We start from the raw sequence: 20,757 nt of genomic DNA, 5'->3' as shown, positions 1-20,757 counted from the left end.
AATCTCCATTTTGAGGGTTCTTGGCTTTCACTAATCAGCCAGTGACCACTACTAGCCTTCTCACTTCTGGAATCACATTTACATATCTTCACCCGAGCAACGGTCAGATTCAATTAGAGTTCGAAACACAACAGGAGGCCTGAACCCCCCGCAACTGGGAAATGAATATCGCTGCTACCTACTCCACCAGGAGGGTAAATTTATTGGGAAATATCACAGGACATCTCATTAAATGATGGCGACAGACGCAAATTAAAGCATGAGTTAATAAGACACGTCGATCAAGACCTTTGAAAAGCTCCACTCTTTATAGACGTGGATCTTTATAGATTATGTCATTTTAAAGATGGTTAAACTATGACAGCAAACACAGGGACCATGTCACATTCTGGTAAAACATCAGTCCATGTAATTGTAATGATTAAATTCAGTGCAAGTAATTGCATCACCTATTCAAGACTCGTAGTAAAAAATAAACACAGTGAACGCTTGGACTCTTTTGATTTGTTTCACATCTCAAACACACCAGTTTCCCAGGTGTAAAGTTTTTTTGTTTGTTTTTTTTAGTTTTAAAAAAACCACAGCAACTTCCAGTCAAATTGTAATTTTGTCATTTCTAGACACTTCCTATATTTTTAAACACAGTGATACATGAGCCACATTCAGTCACCATTGTGAAAATTAGAATAATTAAAGGTTTGTCCCAGTGTAATTTCCTCCATCCTGGCTGCCGACCTCAGGTGTTTTGGGGAAGCCTGTGCAAAGGGGTGAAGGTCATGGACTCATGGGATGTGTTCAGGAAGCAACAGCACATGGTATTACCCATAATGAACATCATGGGTGCCAGAGTAAGCAAAACAGTACAGCATGAGTCACATCTCAAAGCGCCTTCTCTATAGATTCATCTGCATTCCAGCCAAACACCAAACTCTCAGCAACTTCAATATCACTGCTTCCTTCAAGGTTTTTTAGAAGAATGGACACATGACTAACATATAAATAATTAAAAAGAAAAAAATGTAGCACAAAGCTAAAATTGTCCCCATAAATTGGATTTATGAGGACAATAAACTTTGACAATAAAAATAATATTTTTAAATGACCTCTCGGAAATATAGAGTAAAAAGTTCAGCCTACTAGAGGGCATATTCCTTTCAGTGGTTTGGAAAGTCATAACTTCAAAAGTGAGGTTCCATTATAAATAGCATTTAATAATAATAAATGTAAATTTTACAAAGAGGGAAGATGAAGAGAAAATTAATGGAAGTTCCACGAGGCTTAATAGAATCCAGCAAGAATGACTGTATACTGAGGGGGATTACTGAAATGCCTCAAATGAGTACTGCAACTGAATGCATGAACTCAGTTAAAGTGAATCAAAACAAAATTAACACAAAGGGAAACATATACCAGAAACAGAACACAGCACAGCAAGACGAGTCAAAAATATAAACCAAAAGGTGATACAGAAACTCAGGGGACAACAGAAAGGACACTGAGCTCCAGGAGACACAAGTCTAAATAAAACAGGAACTGGGTTCTAAAAATGAAAAAAAAAAAAAATAATAATAACTACTACTAAATGTTGAATCTTTAGGAAAGGCCAAAGGTATCCAAAAATACTCACATAAATACAAAACCACTGACAAAGAGCCATATTGTGAATGGCGATTGTAAACAATTTCTGGTCAAAGCGTTTATCTGATTTAGAAGTGATATTTTTATTTATTTTTTTTTTTCACTTTTACAATCATATTTGGCAGTACTCCTGATAGGAAATCTTTTCCATACTCAATTCAAAGTACTTGTCTCATACAGGAATCAATGGTGCCATACTGCCTCCTCTTTTCCTTTCCTCTGTAAATAATCTTCCACTTCTATGCTCACATAATAATGGTTTAAAAGTCCAGTAAATAATTTTTGGAAAAAAAAAATGCTAAGAGTTGAAGATATTTTTAGTTGTTACAGGTCCACTTTGTTCCCTCACGGGAGAGTTATTAGCTTCAGCCCTTCTGGATCAGCTAATCTTGATTTAAGCAAATGAAGTCACCAAGAGGGAATTTATTAGCTGCTGATGTCCATTTAAAAGAAATTCATTTAAATAGTCTAAGCTTTCCACTGACTGAAAAGTTTAATTTTTCATGTAATTAATTTTTCTTTACTTAACCAGGTCAAGATTGAAATCTAGATCTGCAAAGGAGGATTTGGGCAGAAAATCTGGAGCTCTGGTAAATTTTTATTCATTTTGTGTCAGCCCGCCTTTCTGTCTGTCAAGTGGTTTGATTAATGCTCAGAAAAACAGCCCACCAGCGGGATTTTGAATACAATATGTCTTTCTCTGCTTTACCGCAGACTGACGACAGAAGGGAACTAAAGCAAATCCGAATCAGTCAATTAAACATGAAGAAAATATTCCCAAAGCAAGCAGCAGCTCTGTCTGTTCATTTTTCCACACGAAACCTTAAAATGTCACATGAGGTGAAATTATCAGACGGTTATTGTTTTTGTTCAGTTTTTCTAATCTGGTGAATTTAAGGGTCCCATGCTGTACTCTTGAGTTTTTATTACATGACAACCTGTGGGCTCAGAATCAAAATCAAAGAGCCAGAGGGGGACAGAGAAATCCAAAACTCAAAACTATTTGTTGAGGCAAATTCAGAGCAGAAATGGAAATATTTGGTTAACTCTGTGGCAAACGGTTGGCGGTTTTGGAGCGGCCCATAGGTGAAATGGAGGGAACAGCTGGCCCTTTGTTTGTGGATAGAATGGTGCACTCTGCGGGGTCACTGTAGGGGGCCCCCAGCATCACAGACACGAGGACACACAAACACACACTTACACACGTGACAGCTTGCACAGGCATGTGCACGCATACACAAAAAAACATAACATTCCTCTGCTTCTATGAATGTTTTGTTAATCATGTGAATGGGTCACAGAGTTACACCCCAAGCATAACTACAGTCTCCATAGACACAAACTCACTCACTCACTCACTCGTGCTCGTTCTCACACTCAATATAAGCAGAGTGGGTGAGACTCCTATAGTGGGATTCCAGGTCCTTAATAACCCCTCAACCAGTGTCAAAGTCTGGCCCAAAACCAATGCCTGTTGCAGGCAGACTGTGTAGTACTCAACGTATATCCTGCTTTTTACTCTTATTTCTTAAAAAAAAAAAAAAAATGTTTCAAGACACATGGAGATATCTGAGGATAAATATACTAAAATTAAAAACAAGGATTAACTGTGGAAGAATTAGTTATGTTACAGCAGGAGGAATAAACGAAAATACTCCACACACATTAGTCCATAAATTTGGTTATGTATAATAAAGTAGAATGGCAAAGAAAGTAAGTGTTCAAAAGGATGAAAAGGAGAAGCTGCAAAATGACATAGAAAAAAAAAATCAGCTGAAGTGTGTCAGTATTTAGACAGCAATTCTTTCATGAAGGTTTGTCCTTTGTGTTTCTGTGATATTCTTTGATAGACTGGTGACCTGTTAATTCTGCAGAAAAAAAGTCCACTCACACCAAACTTCAGAAAGACCTGCAAATAGCAGGGATGGTATTCTTTTGGGGTGGAGTTTGCATGTTTTCCCTGTGCATGCGTGGGTTCTCTCCGGTTACTCCAGCTTCCTCCCACAGATCAAAAACATGACTGTTGGGTAAGTTGGTACAGTGTATGTGTGTGTGTGTGTGCGTGTGTGTGTGTGTGTGTGTGTGCGTGTGTGTGTGTGTGTGTGTGTGTGTGTGTGTGTGTGTGTGTGTGTGTGTGTGTGTGTGTGTGTTTGTTTGGTTGTCTGTCTCTGTGTCTCCCTGCTATGGACTGGCGACCTGTCCAGCAGGTACCCTGCCTTTCGCCCAATGATTATTGAAGATAGCTCCCACCACCCCCCACCCCTTCCCTTGTGATTCTGCAAGGAGAAGCGTTCATGAAAACAATAAGTAATTCACCACGTCTGACCTAAAACCGTCTAAAAGGTGTTAAACAAGGAGAAATTCCAAAACAATCGCTACTTGTACCACACACAGTCTCACACATGCCGGAAGGTTAATTCCTCTCAACGCTCGATTCCCCCACTGAGAGTCGAACACAACTCCTGTTTGGTTTGGACAGCACTGAGAAAGGACCTCCATGTTGAACAAACTGTAGCACAGTGTGGTCCCTGTAATAGAGCCTGAGGAGTCAGATACAACAGGAGTTCAGTGCTGCTGGCAAGATCAGAGGCCAGTGATGTCCAGTTCTTCTAACGTTTCAGTAGTAAGCCATCTATCCCAGAAACCTTAGTCATTTCATGCATCCATGCAACCATGTTGGTAGAATTTCTTAGGTCACTGATTAGTGGCCTAAATTTTGGGATAATCTGAGCAGATATTAACTGTGTTCTAATTTGTTTTGTTTTGTTAAAAAATGTCACTTCACTTAAATAAATGTAAATTTTCACAGCAGAACATTTTACCTCTTGGTACCTACACTGCTTTGCAAAAGTTATCATCCGGCTTATTTTTATTGCACATATTGTCCAATTACAATCACAGAAACTTCAAATTATTCTATTGAGTTTTGACGAACACAAAGTAGTGCATACATTTGAAGTGGAAAGAAAAGCATCCATGGTTTAAGAACTTTTTTTCTATCACTTTAGTTAATCATTTTTAGGACCACCTTTCGCTGAGGTAACACCTGTAAGTCTTGCCACAGGTTATCTTTTTGCTTTAGGTGTGGATTCTGATTGTGTCTAACACATGGATGTGCTTTAAACTAAGATTTCCGTGACGATCCTGGAAGATGAACCTCCTCTGATCAGCTTTCCTGATCCTGAGGAAGAATAGCCGTGATCCGCTCCATGTTTCACTAAACACTAACAAATATCCAAGGTGGACCCATTTTACTAATTAGGCTCTAACGGGTAATTGCTTGCACTAAATCTTAGTTTGATGTACCAGAGTTAAAAGGATGTAAAATGTCTGGTTGAAATGTGACAAAGTATGAAATCCTCAAGGAGTCTGAATACTTTTTCAAAGCACTCACTAACTCATTACATTGTGCGTATTTACTGCTGTACGCTTTGGCCATTTCATGCTCTTTTCTTCACATTTGAACTTTCCTTCCTGTGCTCATGCGTGTTGCATGTGCTCTAAGGCTAAACTTTTTTCTGAATTCTGTACCTTCTTAACCTCTTTGTTCACTTTCTGCTTTCTTCACCAGAAGAGAGCAACAAGACAGCCCCCGTGTTTTACCACTTGTAATCACAAAGCATCAGCTCGTTGTTGCGCAACTATTTTCAGTTTTTATGTATAGTTAATTCAAGAGAAACAGCAGCAATATTTTTTAATATTGTATAGCCACAAGCCCTAATTTACATAAGAGGGGTCAGTCATCTTACTAGATTTTTCTCTTCAAAGATGAAACAGGGTGGAGAATTGCATGTATTCAGTAAAATGACCACAGCAGTTAATCATGGTTTGTTTTTCATCTCAGTATAAGTCAACACCAGATGGGAAAAGGAAAACCGATGTGTTTGTGCGGTATGACAAAACCATAAAGCATGCCACTTCAGTGAGCTACTCTACTGTCACTAAAGCATGCATGGACACACAAACACACATGGATGCCCTAAGAGAGGTCCCGATTTAAGAGCTAACGCTGGTGTGGAACATAGTGAAAAGGAGTATTCTGCGCGGCCCTTGGGGGCCACAAAGGTATTGAGTAGTCCTCTGTGCGTGTGTGTGTGTGTGTGTGTGTGTGTGTGTGTGTGTGTGTGTGTGTGTGTGTGATACACACAGTGTTTCTGCAAAATGACCTGAGAGGCCCCAGCTAGTTACAGCCTCTCTGCTGGAGACCACCACCACAAAACAAGCATTGTTGGTACAGAACCCCAGACACTAGATTAAACACTCTGTGAGCACAAACACACAAAAATACATGCAGCACAGACCAAAGTGTTACAAGTTTGAAGCCAGTGTGCTACTTGAAATGAACAAATTCAGCGCCAACACCATAAACACCTTAAACACTGTACAAAATGCCAAGCGGCCTGCTCTAACAATAGCCCCCCTGGGTTGTTGGTCGGACTATTATTGTAGGTGTTTCTATGCTAATTATGTGTGACTGAGGCCATGTCAAAAGCAGTTACTGGAAATAAAGTGGCGAGCTGGAAATTATGAGGTAGAATTACTTTGCCCGCAAGGAGGGAAAAAAAAGCATTTCAGTTGACCAAATGGGTTCAGATTTTGTTTTCAAAAAGAGATCCAAAACCGCATGCAAGGAAATATAACATCGTCTTCTTTAACATCTCGGGCAGGGAGAAAAGGGGGTCAGCCTCATGACCTTCACTTCTGGCTCTTGACTCTGCAGGGACCCCGTTGGCTGACGGGATTGTGCGTCATCGCCTCTTGCCGCTCCAGTGCTATAACCCCCCTGGAAGCCGCTGGCGATCACACAAGTGTTAAAGTACCAGCCCCAACTGTTGCCCGGACCAACCCATCCAGCATCCAGGTCCCACACAGTCCGACAGAGAGCAGAGAGAGTGCGCACGGAGCGCATAGGGGAAAGTCGTGCTTTTATACAGCGTGGATTGTTTTTATCATTCGTTTTGGACATTTCTCTGCACGTTTCCTCTTTTTTATATATTTTTGGAGTTTTTGCTGGATCGTTCTCGGCCCATAAACGGCAGTCCTTATTATGACTTCCTCGCACCTGTCTCTACTGACGCTGATCTGCGTCCTGGCCTCTGCATCGGTTACCGGAGACACCGGCTTCCTCCAGCTCTCAAGTGACTTTGATGAGGACATGCTCTCCCGGCATATGCATAGGTTGTACGAGAAATATAACAGAGAAAAGCGCCTGAAAGAAGGAAACACTATCAGGAGTTTCAGAGCCATCCAAGGTGTGTAAACAAGCTCACCTGCATGACGCATGGGTGCTCAAATGAAGCAATTTAGGAGACGCTGTGCAGCAAAAATACGAGTCGTGTTTTAAAATGCATTGGGAATTGCAAAGAACTAAATGTGCAGGATAAGAAGTTCCCCCAGTTATTTCCATTAGCTGCTACTCAAAATGCAGACGCCCAGCCGGCCCAAGTCATACATGAACAAAGCTCCAAATCATGTTTGCAAAAAAGAAAAATTGAAAGACTAAATAAGAGATCATGTGGAGGAAAGTGTTAAGCTCACAGTAGTGGTGGGATGCAATAAAACTGTCTTGAATTAGAGGCATCAAGTAGCAATACTTAACACAGTAGCTATATTTATTTTTCATTCCAAATACTATTGAATAAATAAGTCGAAACATATGCAAGCGCATCAAAAATATAACTACTTATTTTGTCTCTGAACTTGCACCAGGACTTGTGTAGCAAGTAGTGGCTGTAAAGCTCATGCTCACAGCAAGATGTTTTGAAATGATGCTGTAGCCTTGAAGTGCAGCAGTACTCAAAACAAAAGTGAACTCTCGAGGGATTACCGCCACCCGGAGAGTTTGCATCAGTGTGACTGGTGGACCAGAAATGGTGTAACCTAAAAAGAAGCTTTTAATTATTTGATTGTTTTATAATAATTCTTAGAAATTACTGTATTAAAGTCTGCATTAATAGTCATAAATTAATGTTGAAAATCAGTTCAGCAGCTTATTGTGTCTGTGAAGGAGTCTTATTTTATTGACATTGTAGTAGACAATGCATTATTTCTAGCAATTTCTTGTTAGTGAAACAAAAAATTGTCTTATAACCTGCAGATATTGAAATTATTTAACTAAGTTTGCATTCCTCTCGATTTTTTTTTCTATTGCTACTATGGCCCCACCACCTTTTGTGAGCTTTAGCATCTTGATCCCTTATATCAAGATGCTAAAGCTCTTGATATAAGTGCTTTATATCAAGAGCACTTATATCAAGTGCAAATCATGAAAATTTGATTTGAGGAGGCAAATCATGAAAATGTGCCTCCACATTTCTGTTGCCAACATAAACTGTAAAGTTCTGTCTAGTTGGTCAAAACAAATTACAAGCATTCAGAATAAGAAAGCGTGACACTAGTTAAATCATTTTTGGAGGGGATTAATTGTTTGCATTCAATGGTATTTCAGTTACATTTGTGATGTAATATAACAAAATTTTTTAGAGTAAATAAATTAGAATTGCTACAAGACTGCCGTACCATCGGAATAACTCAGATTAAAAAAACTTGCCTCCACGTTTATTTACATATGTGTTTACTCAGTAAATCGTTCTAAATAGTTTCAGGGGGCCAAATAAAACTTTTTTGCGTTGGGCCCCAAACAATCTAAGGCCGGTTCTGCACTCTAAATATCTAGGATTGTTTTGGATCAGTCTGAGAATGCGTTTAAATAGTTTCAGGATGCTGTGAGTTCATTGGGGCTCTGGAAGCAAAGGCGCCACTCGCATGCAGGGTCCGATCAATTACCCTAGACAGACTCAAAAGAATGCGTTTGAGCCATGTGCAGTAAAATAGAATACAGTTTTAAAAAAAAAACTCAGGGGCAGGCAGATATGTGTGCAGAGCAGGGTCACTGTCGTGGCTTCTGTGTTTAAGTTAGTTGGTCCTGAGGGGAACGAGCGACTCCACGTCCTGGAAGCAGGAGGCTTAATGCGCATTCTTTCCTCTCTGTCTGAAGCTGAAGAGTATAAATGCGACTCTTCATTTATACACTGCAGAGCTCTCAGATAGCATATCATAACATGTGTGTATTTTTACTGCAGAGGCTCGATGTAATCCAAGGAGACATGTAAGAGACTTTTCAAAACGGTTTGAGGACTGCTGAAAAAGTTGATTGTATCTCAGTGACTGAGCAGGCTGTAGCAAGCTTAAAGGAAAGCTTCAACTGAAACTGAGGATAAGCACTTCCATATGCAGGCTGAATTCGGGGTAAAATATATCTTTTCACTCAGTCCACACTTCCGCTGAACTCTTACACAATGAACAATAACTCTGCTGTTGAAGTTAATGTTGATCATGAATATGCAGCCTCCCGCTCACCCAGAGTCTGGTTCCTCTTAAGGGCACACCTTCTCACACCCTACCAATGAGCTGCTCAAGAGTTTCAGGGTTCAGTCATGTAACAACGTAAGGAAACGCCTTTGTCCTATTTTGGGGGGGACTTAACCACGTATAAGTGCCTTTGGCTCAGAGATTTTCCTTTTTCGAAATGTATTGCCTTTAATCTAAAAAAAAATCTCAAATAACCGAGTTCAAACGTGGTTCAGCTTCTCGTTGCCTTAACCTGCTCTGTTTTTCTGTTTGGTCACGACTGTCATATTTTCTTCATAGACCGAAAGCATTTTCAATTGATCCTGGTTAATTTGTTAATGCAAAAGGGGTTCCACTTTAGGGCTTCAGAAACAAAACTTCAAAAAATATATAAAGACACATTTGGTCCAGTGATGCTAAAGGCATAACGATCAAGTTTGGGATGATGGTGGCGACGGTGGTAGGAGTTTGTTCTGCAAGACACTTGGGAAACATGCTTCACCTGCCTTGCCTGCTGGTGGTGGTCAGAGGCCTGGTGTCATCGGTGCATTGCAGCATCGTCTCTGTAAATGTGACCTACAGCAGCTGTGGCTACTATCTGGGTAGTTTGCCATCATTAGCATGTAAATGTGTGCATGAATGCATTGTGAAGTGCTATACAAGTACAGGTCATTTACTATTTAAAACCAGGGAAGGGTCAACATTATCAATAGCTGGTCCCCATTAAGACTTCCTCTACATGGACACCAGCTGAACCAGGAAAAGACTCACAGAGACACACAGCTCTCACCTTCAGGTAAAATGTTGTGGCTCTGTTCTGCACTGTGCATAGTGTAATTTGCAGCTTACTGATCCCCAGTAAAGTAAACACACGCCAAGCTGACTTGTGTTTACTTTAAGTTTGCCATGAAAACAAAAGAAAGCCTTTTGCCCGGGCAAGCAGCAAGTCAGCACGAACTGATTAAAAGTTCCAAGGAATTCTGATCAACTTAAAAATGAATTGTGCATTTTAAAAAATGAGTTAGTTACTTATAGAACATAAACATATTTGCATAAATATACTTAATAATGTAATTTTATTCATAAATCTTAGTTGATTCTCCAATGACTTTGTGCTGACTCTATGATTTAATGTTTCTACAGACTTTGCTGACCACAGGATTGTGTACAGACTTAACCTAACAACCCTTCAGGAATCAGAGGCCATCCTCTCTGCAACATTCCACTTCCTGCTAGATAAGCACACACTTACAAGACCCTGGTTCTGCAAACGCTTCAAGAGCCCATCATGTCACTCTGCATTCACACAACCTTCTCCGCCCATCAGCTTGATGTTTCGCTCCCACTCTTCTGGGTCAGAGGTTAGATCTGAGCCGGTGGAGTCATCTCTAGGTAACGTGACCTTTTACCCCCACAGGAAAGGGGTTTGGCAGATGAAAGATGTGACCAAGGTAATAAAGGAAGCTCAAGCTAGGGGTCAGTTTTTGCTGTCGCTGGAACTGGACTTTGGACAACAGCCCCATAAAAAACAAGGGGATGTTTTCTCTGCTGTCAGCATGCCCTACCTGTTACTGTATGCCAATGACCTAGCTTTAGCAGAGCCAAACAGTGTTGCTGCTAGCCTTCAGAGATATGACCCAATAAGTGAGGGAGCAGAAGTCCTGCACAGGTCTAACTCCTCACCGAGACTGAAGGGACGCATAAGAAGGCAAACGGATCCGCTCCCTGACACCATTCAGAACAACGAGTTGCCCAACGTCAACCTCAGACCCAGTAAATACAGAAAAGAGGACCTGTGGGAGATCAACTGGCACCTCACATTCAAACCGAAGTTTAAAGCAGAGAGGAAAGAAAAGACGGGGAAGAGTCAAGACAGGGCCAGAGAAGAGCGAGACAAAGCTGAACCTCAGACCCTCAAAGGAGGAGAAAGAATAGCACAAATTAAAACGGACGATTCAGGTACCCTCAAAGAGAGTCCAACACTTTCTCTTGGTGACAGACAGAAGAATGAGCGGAACAATCAGGGAAAACACAAGGGCCGGGTTCACACTCAGTCATCTGTTCTGAGTTTTGATGAACAAACAATGCGAAAAGCCAGGAGACGGCAGTGGGGCCAGAACAGACGCTGTTCCAGGAGGAACCTAAGAGTGGATTTTGCTGATATTGGCTGGAATGAATGGGTCATAGCCCCCGAGTCATTCGATGCCTATTACTGTGCTGGTGCATGTGGTTTTCCCATGCCTCAGGTAGGAGTACACACATCCAACATCTTCTCTTGTCTCTTTCTACATTGCCTTATATCCTGGTCACAATTGCATGTTTCTTCTTTTCTTAAACCTTATCAGGCTGCCAGGCCATCCAACCACGCCACCATACAGAGCATAGTCCGAGCTGTTGGGATCATCTCTGGGATTCCTGAGCCCTGCTGTGTCCCAGAAAACATGAGTCCCCTGGCTGTGCTCTTCCAGGAAGAATCCAGAAACCTGGTACTCAAGATTTACCCCAACATGTCTGTCCAATCCTGCTCCTGCCGATAGAACAGTGGTGAGGGGAGAACACAAAAAAGGGAGAAACAACAGGTGTAAAGGTGGCAGAACTGTGCAACTGTGCATCGGATAACAGGTTTCCTGATGCTGGACAAAAAATGCCACCCTACTCTGAAATATTCCTTCAAGAATAAGGGAGATGTAAAGGAATCACTTCCATTGAATTTGACTGACCTCTGCACTGACAAGAGAAGCACAGACAGTGTTTTGTATCTCCAAGAAGACCCATAAGTTATATGTTGCTGAATGCAGTCAGTTCAGAAGAGCATTTAAGAGATGTTTTTCCTGTTTAATAGCAGAACGTTTTTAAACACAGCTCATGTTGAGTTTGTGGTTTTGTTTTACAATGCACTGCAAAAGTATTCATACCTGTTGAACCTTTTAAAATTTGTTCCCAATACAACCACAGGCTTCAAAGCATTTCCCTGGGATTTTATATGACAGAACAATACACAAAACTCTCATTAGCAAAGTGGAAATACAAGATTGAGTGCTATTGATTTATTTTTTTTTCTTTTACAAATAAAACTATGTAAAGTGTGGTGTTCATTTGTATTCAGAACCCTCAAGTCAGAGTCAGATAATCACTTTTAGGTTTCTTCCAACTTCTAGAGACCTAGATCTGTGTTTGCATAATAATCCATCAAACACAGCAGACTGGAAGGATGGCATCTTTGAAAAGCAATTTCAAATTTAACATTTAGTTCTGGGCTTTGACTAAGTCATTCTAATACATTTATGTTCTTTGATCTAAACCATCCAATTTTGGTTCTGGTTGAATGTCTAACGTCGGTGTCCTGGAAGGTGATCCTCATCCCTAATTGCAGGTTTGTTGCAGTCTCAAATGGTTTTCTTACAGAACTCCCTCATCTTTAGATCCAACCATCTTCCCATCAACTCTTGGCAAGTTCCCTCTTCCTGCTGAATAAAAGCATTCCAATAGGATGATGTTTCACCATTTTAAACATGTTTCACCATTTTAAGTCAGCCTCTTACCCCCATAGGACAGTCAACTCTCTTTAAATCTCATCTGACGAGAATGGGTTTCTTCATATCCCTGAATGCCTTGCAGTAAATTGTAAATTGAACTTTTCAAGACTTTTGTTTCGCATATTTTCTTCCCATTCTTCCATTATTGCCAGAGTTGTGGATCACAAAACTTATATTGTTCCAGTTGATGTCAGATCTTTGAATGGGTTGGCAGTCGTTCCATGCTCTTTTTATATTGAGTTGATGGACCAAACCACATTTTTCATACTTTTATTTTAAAAAAGCAATAATAAAACAAATTTAAAAAACGAACTAATAGTAAACCCATGTAATCATTTCCACACACATCCTCACACATTTTGTTCTGCTTTATGTTGGTCTGTCCCTTAAAATCTCATCAAAATACACCCAGGTTTGTGTGTCTAATATGATGAGATGTAAAATGGAGTAAGAATACTGGTGAAGCTGAATTTTTTGACTACAAAAGCACATTATTATTTGGCAGCAAACAAGATTATTAAAAATTTCCAATTTTGTGCATACTTCATATGTGTCATTTTGTTTGCAGACAATATGTTGTTTATGTTGTATAAAGAAACAAATTGTAGAGAGCACTTCACACCCAGCAACTCCCCTCTAACACTTCAAGAATCTTAGAGTAAAAACATGTGTTTTGTAAGTTGTTTTCTTTTTGTTTGTTTGGTATTTTGGATGTGAAATCTGATTTAATATGACTCTAACAATAACTAGATTATGTACTGCTACTTTTCAGATTATACTGTTTTGTTTTGTTTTTTACTTGAGTATTGCTTAAATTATGAACATTTTTGCCTTATAAGAATTAGAATAAAAATAATTTAATCCATTGGCCTTGCAGTATTATTATTATTTTACACAGTACTAGTTTTTTCTTGGAAATTTTAGAGTGTGACGTTTTGTAGCAAAACAAAAAGGATATCATGGTTTTAGCATCGCTGGTGTACAAAAGCAGGAAGGTTCCTCTCAGAAGTGGGCCCTTTGAACCCATTCTTGCCCCACACCAAAGACTCAGGCGTCAGCCGTCCAGCGAATAATGTGACGGATGTGGGCTGCTACGGATAAATGGTTGATGGAGGAAGCAAGCCTTCAGCCATCAGGACGTCAGCCACTTGAACTTCAAAACATAGAGCACTTCCTCCTTTTTCTGCTCATTCAAAGAGCATTTCCAAGTGTGTTTCTTTTCTTCCTGCAGATGCTTGCAGACAGATCATCTTGTGTCGAGATGATCTGCTTATCCCTTTTACTCACAGAAGAAGAAAGTAACAGGAAAAGAGGCCCAATTTTTATGAACTATCCAATTACTACTCAGAAATACAGCGTCAGTGTGATACGTCTGTTCATAATGACGAAATGTTTTATGTGTGAAACACCTGGAAAGAAAACTGTCCCAAAGACAGCTACATGTTTCAGAGAGGAAGAATATAAAATGCCCTAATGTGACTGATTATTGCTGTCCAAATTTAAATTTGTGGTATTTTTGCCATGTTCATGGATGATGGGTATGTAAGAGAGACATTTGCAATACTTATTCTGATCATATTTTTGTCTGCTGAGAAGTGCTGATGAAAAATAAGTTAGTACCATCTTAAGTCAAAACGTATTATATTATTTTTGGTAAATTATTATGTTAACCAATTCAGATTGATATATTTACTCTAATGTGGCACAAACTGATACTAAAGTTGTAATTTGTAACTGTAATTTCTGATTTCTGTAAATATTAATATGCCTATTTACTTAGTTTAGCCTTTAATTTGGAAATATATCTTTTCAGTCTCTTAGGTTTTTTGTTGTTTGTTTTTTTTACCATTTTTATATTTATTTACTTATTTAGCTTTTCTCTTCTCCTTTTTTCTACTTCTTCCTAAAATAATTTATTTATGCATGGACAAGAGTGAAGTGTTAGTTGTTTTCAAATTTGAAATAATGTCTATTAGTCACTTCATTCTACGGATTACCAGGGAAACATTATAGAAAACCATATTAAAGGACTTAATGGCAAAGGGCATCTTTGTGTTATTGCATCTAATGATGAAACGGTAAAATAAAGACATCACTGTGAATATATGTTGCAGTATGAAATCAAACTTGACGAGGGTGAGAAAATGCTGCTTCTTTTTTAACAACCGGAAGTTTTTAGCAATAAACTAAGCATTTTATGAATGAACTATAGTCCAACCACCATTATAACTGCAATGATGGCTGCAATTAGAGCTATTATAAATCATGTTTGCTTTATGTCAAAGCTTCGGTGTGTCAGCATTCACTATAATAAAATATCTACTTTTTTCCCTTTTTTTTAACTTATTTCCTGACTGATCCTCTTTACAGTCTCTGCCTCCATTCTGCCATCAGAAAGTGAACTGCATGTCATCTACAATCACTCTCACAGGAGAGCCCAGAAAACCACAGCAGACTTGTGCAAATGGGCCAATATGTGTAGAAACCAAAGTGAAACAAGACAAGTGGGGAACCGAGAATAATATTTACCTTTCTACAGCATTATGGATAAATTATAGGGGAGCAATAAAGTAATTATTAGACAACAGAGAATTTTCTGTACCTGGATGAAATGGTCTGGTTATTGAGCTCAGAGCCATACCTCTGTTCATTAGTACAAAAGCTACTGTTTCTCTTGCTTAATCTGTCTAATCGGGTGAGTCTGTAGCTGCAATGTTAAGAAATCTCATCCTATGTGTTGAAAATATGAACTGGTTAATTTTTCTTTGAAATATTTTCCTCATCCAAGGAGAAATTCAGCTGCTTCAAAATTAAACCAACAGTAACAAAAGTTTCTTTTCACTGCATGTTCTATAATTCAGCCCCAAAAAGATTAAAATGATTGTTTCTAACTTTTAAAGATTGACCATAATTACTTTCATCCATCTCAAATTTTCAAATAAAGCAAGCTTTGATTCACAACTTTAATTAAACCTGAAAGTAAAAACTTTGAATCTGAAAGGTATTTTTGAACTTTTTTTTTTTTAGTTTCCCTTTTTTTCATTTCAAAACCTTTTCTTTTGATTTCTAATCTTTTTTTTCAGTTTCATTTGATGTTTTTGTTTTCGTTTCAAATCTTTTTGCAGATTGATTGTATTTTTTCTTTTGATCAAATTTTATGGCCCCCATTAAGCCCCATATTTGGGTCTTTGTCATAAACGTTTTACATTCACATGAGAGGTTATTCTAGAGTTAAGTCTGAATAGGCAACAAGCTGATTTGTAGACAGGATTTCAATCACAAATTCAAAGCAGTGGAGCTTCTATCAATGCATAATAAAATGTATAATTTACCTGTTAACTCTGCTTAAGTCCTCATGCACTTATATAGAATTTGATTTGGGCTCCTCTTCCTGTTAAGAATCCTATTAATTAGATAAATATATGTTGAGAACAAATCTTTTTGTTTTCACCACAGCTAGGCTTTTCATTAAAGACAAAAAATGTTGGATTTTCTGGTTATAATTTGGACTTTGAAATAACTATTCTGTTTGTTCTGTTTGATCCAGATTAAAATGTGGAAACCTCAACTTTAAAAAAAAAAACATAATTAAATCATTTTGTATTACAAATCCTGTTTTACAGGTACATCTCAGTAATACGGTGTATTAAATGTTACTTCGATTCAGAAAGTGAAGCTGACATTTAATATCCACGCAAAATGGTTTATTTCAAATGTTTATTGTACTTGATTTTGATTATTATGCTCTACAGCTGATAAAAACTGTTAAGAAAACATGTCGATCTAGAGGGCCTTCACCTTCTTCCATTGTTGGGTCCACTGAACAATACTCCATATAGCATCTAATGGATTTAGTTCTATTTTTCTGAGAACCTTTTTTTTTTTTTTTTTCATCCTCTCTAACAACTATTGTGTGACTGGTCAGACAAATGAAGTGCAAATGGTTACTACTGATGTATGCTAAGAAGACTTCTTGGAAGTTCTGCACCTGAGCTCTTATGAAGTATGAAACCTCCTGATGAAACTTTCTTCTTGTTCTTTCCACTTTGAGCTTTATTTGTATAATGTGCAGACCTTCACTGAGTGGTTTCAGCAAACAAAAAAATAATTGCATAAATGTTTGACTCATTTGGCTGCTTGTTCAACTATAGAATTACTAATGCTCTTTAGTGACAAGATAAAAACTTTTTGATAACATTTGATTTCTAAAAGCAAACTCAAGCCACACCTCGTGTGCGACTCCAAAAAAGAACAGCTGATAAATATAAGGAGAAACTGCACAGAAACATTTTCAACAATCGTCAGCTTTCCCGGAGATCTTTTCAACCTCCTGAGCCCCATAAGGCACAAAATAATCTGTTAAACTGCTTAACGTACAGGGCCACCAAGACAGACGCGTCCCTCTGCTGCCATCTGGTGGACAAACTGTAACGGACACGTCTTTAATTACATACATTCATTATACACATCAAAGTCTTCAAGTTTAAATTAATCTTTTTCTTTTCTTTTTTTTATGTTAGTTATGAGAAGTCATGTGTCTCGACAGGTGGTGTCTCTCTCTGAAGTATTCGTGGCAAATCGGGCAGGTGAGTTTCTCCTCCTTCCTACGTCTCACCTGAGATTCCGCCGCGAACTCCTTTTTGTGGTGAGAGCGCATGTGAAACACCAGATCCGAGGTCATGCGGAAGGACAGGTTACATTTGGCGCACCAGTTCTGCACCGACACGCCGAATGAGGAGGTGAAAGTCGGCGGGAGGACCGTGAGGGCGGATGTGGTCTGGAGGTTTCTGGACCAGTGCTCCGGCGCGTAATGGAAAGCGTTGCCTAATGGAATCGGGGAGGCCAAAGTCTGCATGTCACCGCCCACGATGCTGGATGCCATCAGGTTGTTGTATCCCAGAATAGTCCTGTTGGTGAACACGTCAGTGATCTCATCCACGCGGCTAGAGGGGGCTGTTGGAGCGCTGCTTAGTCGGATCTGCTGGTTCAAAGCAGATGTCCTTTTACCAGGTTTACAAAACGCGCTTTTCTGCTCGCCCTGGCTGCTCGACAGAACCAGAGAAAACGCGCTGTTGCCGCTCGAAAGCACACCAGATCCTTCCCCTGTCCCCAAACGTGTGTCAGGCACTTTATGGTGCGTAAAAGCTGCGCTGACTTCTCCAACTTCAGCTGAATCAGCGCTTCCTCGTGGCGCACGAACTGCTTTGACCCTGTCAGCTTTGAGTTTGTCAGGAGAGGAAGAGGATGAGGAGAAGGAATCATCCGCAGCCTGGTCGCAGCTCTTACCCATTTGGGTGACATTTTCATCGTTTGAAATATTCGTTTTCTCTAACAGAACCGTTTTTCGCCACTTGGGGACCGGAGCATCTTCGTCCTTTCTCTTTCTGGAGGGAGTCTCCGCCTCGTCGCTTCCTCCAGATATTTTTTGCTCTAGATCTCTGGCGATGTTGTGGAAGTCGGTCACTCGGTGATGCCTCTTGGTTTCCACGTGCTTGAGCTCATAGACCTCACGGTTCCAGGCGTCGCTCTTCGATTGGGTGCACAGAAATCTGCAATGAGCCACGAATGGATTCTGATTTTTGAAGATCTGGTTGCATCTCCCGCATTTGTATTCTAGAAAAGAGAAAAAATGCATGTATAACATCACTTGGGATTTATTTATTTATTTATTTATTTATTTATTTATTTATTTATTTATTTATTTATTTCACTTGGTGTGTTTAGACTTTCGAATATGACAAACAAAACATACCGTGCACTGGCTGAAATATGCTAAAATATTGCTGTTAAACTAGTGGAGTCATAAATGCATCCCCATCCCTAACCTCTTGGTTTGGGCGTTCCTATTTATTCTTCAGTCCTTCATCTCTTTCCATTAGGCTCTTCAAACCCTCTTTGTGAACTTTGAGTTCCAACAAAAATATTTCTATAAAAGTAACACAAATATTGTTTGTAGCTCAAGATACAAAGCAAATATAGTGACCGATAAACTCACGTAGCCAGCTGCCATGATTGTGCGCAGAAACAAAGAATTTGACTTCAGTCTCGCTCACTCCCAGCACAAAGACATTAACTTTAGAGGAACTACAATAAAGTACAAAAAGACTAAAATGTACGTGTGTATGTACATCTATTTTTATGTATAGAATAAATATTTTTATTAAAAAATGCAAATTTTAGCATAACAGCAAAAGCATCTGTAGAAACAGTTACTACTCTTGGTGTATTAACAAGAATAGTATTTCTAGCATTGGCACACAAAAAAAAATGCTGGTTAATATGCCAGTGATGGATGACATCCACTTTAATGGAGAGATGATTATTTAATATTTGGCTTATTTGCATGTGCAACACCTAAACACATGCAAGACGAAGACCTTTGAATCGCTGTCCACTGTGTGTGAAGAGACTGAAGTTCACAAACATGTTAAATTTCAGTCTGGCTGGACAGCGCAGTCCTTATAAAGAAATCCCACTATTTAATAAAATGCCCAAAGCAACCGAGAAAAAAACCTTGGTGCAGCTTGAACTTATGCTTATAAACTAGATCCATCTCACCTCCATTTAACACGTTGATCTTGTGTATAAAGTCCATAAGACATCTTTTGTTAAAAATGTAAGTTGTATCTGTTTTTTTGTTTGTTTGTTTGTTTGTTTGTTTGTTTTTTTCTGGATCTAATGTGCAGCTGCAACATCTACACACATACCAGCAAATAGCCTTTACACAGTTGTCCACTGTCATCACCGTTATGTATAAAAGGAAGTTCTCAAAATGCTGTTGAATATCAGTCTGAACCACTGTCTAAATCCCTTTAATTAATCCAATCCATCCAAGCAGCCTATAGACATCGGTACTCACTAAAAGCTGCATCTCACCTCCGTTCAGCCCTTTGATCATGTCTGTGAACCCCAGCAAGTCGGACAGCTCCTGGTCGTACCACACCAGCAGCTCCTCCTCAGACTGAATGTCCCGCGTAGTGCGCACATACACCTGACCCGCTTTCAGAAACGCCTCCGCGTTCTGCTCCTCTGCGTTACGCGCAGCCTGCACCAGCCGCAGCCAGGAGAACACCAGAGCTGAATTGCGCATGGCCTCTGGGTCGACCTGTTGGCACGACACACCAAAAGGGCGACTTTGTTTATTGTTGTTTGTTTTGCTGTGGCTGCTGTTTTTAATGCCACTTTTTATTATTATTTTTATTTTAAAGTTCACATATAAGTCGTTTGAAGTCCACATGTACACGCTGCCTGACCTTTGACTCACCCTGAACATGTAGGACTTGGCCGTCTTGTCGCTGCATTTCTGGGCAATAAAGGCGATGGTTTCGTAGAAAGTGTTTTGAAGGACGCACGGACCAAAGCACGTTCCTGCAGGGATGCAGCGCGTCACCACCACACTGGTGTTCAGATCCGTTGGATGCTGCAGGAATTTAGTGTCAGTGGACCAGATGGACCGAGTCTGGAGAGCGTGATCCATCGCTAAGCTGGAGAAGAATCATCAGAATCAGATACTGATTTATTTATTTATTTATTTATTTATTTATTTATTTATTTATTTATTACGATCAAATAATATCTAAATGGCATGGATAAAAGCTGTGCATCAAGTAATTTGCTATAGAACACAAATCTTTTAAATCTGTAACATGTGAAGCGAACTGGGTTTCAGATAACAAATGATCGGGGGAAAAAAAATCCTTTTGAAATATTGATGAAAAAATAAAATCCCAGAGGGAGGCAGACACAGCTGGTGTTGGAGTGAAATAATTTCTAACGTTCTTTGTTACGGTTTTTCACTCGGTTACTCCTTTTGTCTCCGCATCTGCCGTGGAGTCCAACTGGCTACTCTGCGCGCAAGAGAAGTTCAGCGGCTTTAAAAAAAAAAAAAAAAACATTTTATACGATCATTGAAACATATAAATGCAAAATGCCGATCTATTAGTTTACACAAACATATGAACATACGATATTGTAACCTATAGGAAGAATTTGGTGCCGCTCTTTAAAAAAAAAAACAAAAAAAGCGTTTGAGCATGTTTGGCTGTGACTGGTCCGTGGTGTTCCTGCTGCAGAGGAGACGCGGATGAAGGATGCTGCTGACGGACTCACCCGGCGAACATGGAGGGATGCTGTTGGTTCCGGCAGGTGCAGAGCGGACCTCAGAAGCGAAGCTCCCTTGGACTAGTTCCTTCTCCGACTGAGAGCTCTTCCTCACTTGCTGCCTCTCTCCTCT

General features: G+C 39.6%; 2 protein-coding genes across 2 annotated transcripts; one reads left to right on the top strand and one right to left on the bottom strand.

Annotated features, from left to right (window-relative positions):
* Positions 1-6,440: 6,440 nt before the first annotated feature.
* Positions 6,441-13,203, top strand: gdf10a (growth differentiation factor 10a). Its single transcript, XM_015028034.1, has 3 exons — positions 6,441-6,890; positions 10,132-11,234; positions 11,334-13,203. The coding sequence occupies exons 1-3, from the start codon at positions 6,686-6,688 to the stop codon at positions 11,523-11,525; spliced, it is 1,500 nt and encodes a 499-aa protein (XP_014883520.1). The 5' UTR covers positions 6,441-6,685; the 3' UTR covers positions 11,526-13,203.
* A 3,352-nt stretch (positions 13,204-16,555) lies between these two features.
* On the bottom strand, positions 16,556-20,757 carry znf488 (zinc finger protein 488). Its single transcript, XM_015028033.1, has 4 exons — positions 20,634-20,757; positions 19,789-20,008; positions 19,401-19,629; positions 16,556-18,137 (listed from the first exon to the last, which is right to left on the bottom strand). The coding sequence occupies exons 1-4, from the start codon at positions 20,642-20,644 to the stop codon at positions 17,041-17,043; spliced, it is 1,557 nt and encodes a 518-aa protein (XP_014883519.1). The 5' UTR covers positions 20,645-20,757; the 3' UTR covers positions 16,556-17,040.

This window comes from Poecilia latipinna, unplaced genomic scaffold (genome assembly GCF_001443285.1).
Source record: "Poecilia latipinna isolate Pla-1442-1.1 unplaced genomic scaffold, P_latipinna-1.0 Scaffold113, whole genome shotgun sequence".
In the NCBI taxonomy this organism is placed as follows: domain Eukaryota; kingdom Metazoa; phylum Chordata; class Actinopteri; order Cyprinodontiformes; family Poeciliidae; genus Poecilia; species Poecilia latipinna.
Note: the sequence above shows the minus strand (reverse complement) of the source record. Positions and strands in the feature narration are given on the sequence as shown.

Coding starts and splice junctions, on each gene's coding strand:
- gdf10a (XM_015028034.1), top strand. CDS start 6,686: ATGACTTCCTCGCACCTGTCTCTACTGACGCTGATCTGCGTCCTGGCC. Junction 6,891..10,131: donor GAGTTTCAGAGCCATCCAAG/GTGTGTAAACAA, acceptor ATGTTTCTACAG/ACTTTGCTGACCACAGGATT. Junction 11,235..11,333: donor GTGGTTTTCCCATGCCTCAG/GTAGGAGTACAC, acceptor AAACCTTATCAG/GCTGCCAGGCCATCCAACCA.
- znf488 (XM_015028033.1), bottom strand. Junction 19,630..19,788: donor CCAAGTCCTACATGTTCAGG/GTGAGTCAAAGG, acceptor TCGTGCCAACAG/GTCGACCCAGAGGCCATGCG. Junction 18,138..19,400: donor GATCAAAGGGCTGAACGGAG/GTGAGATGCAGC, acceptor TCTCTTTTCTAG/AATACAAATGCGGGAGATGC.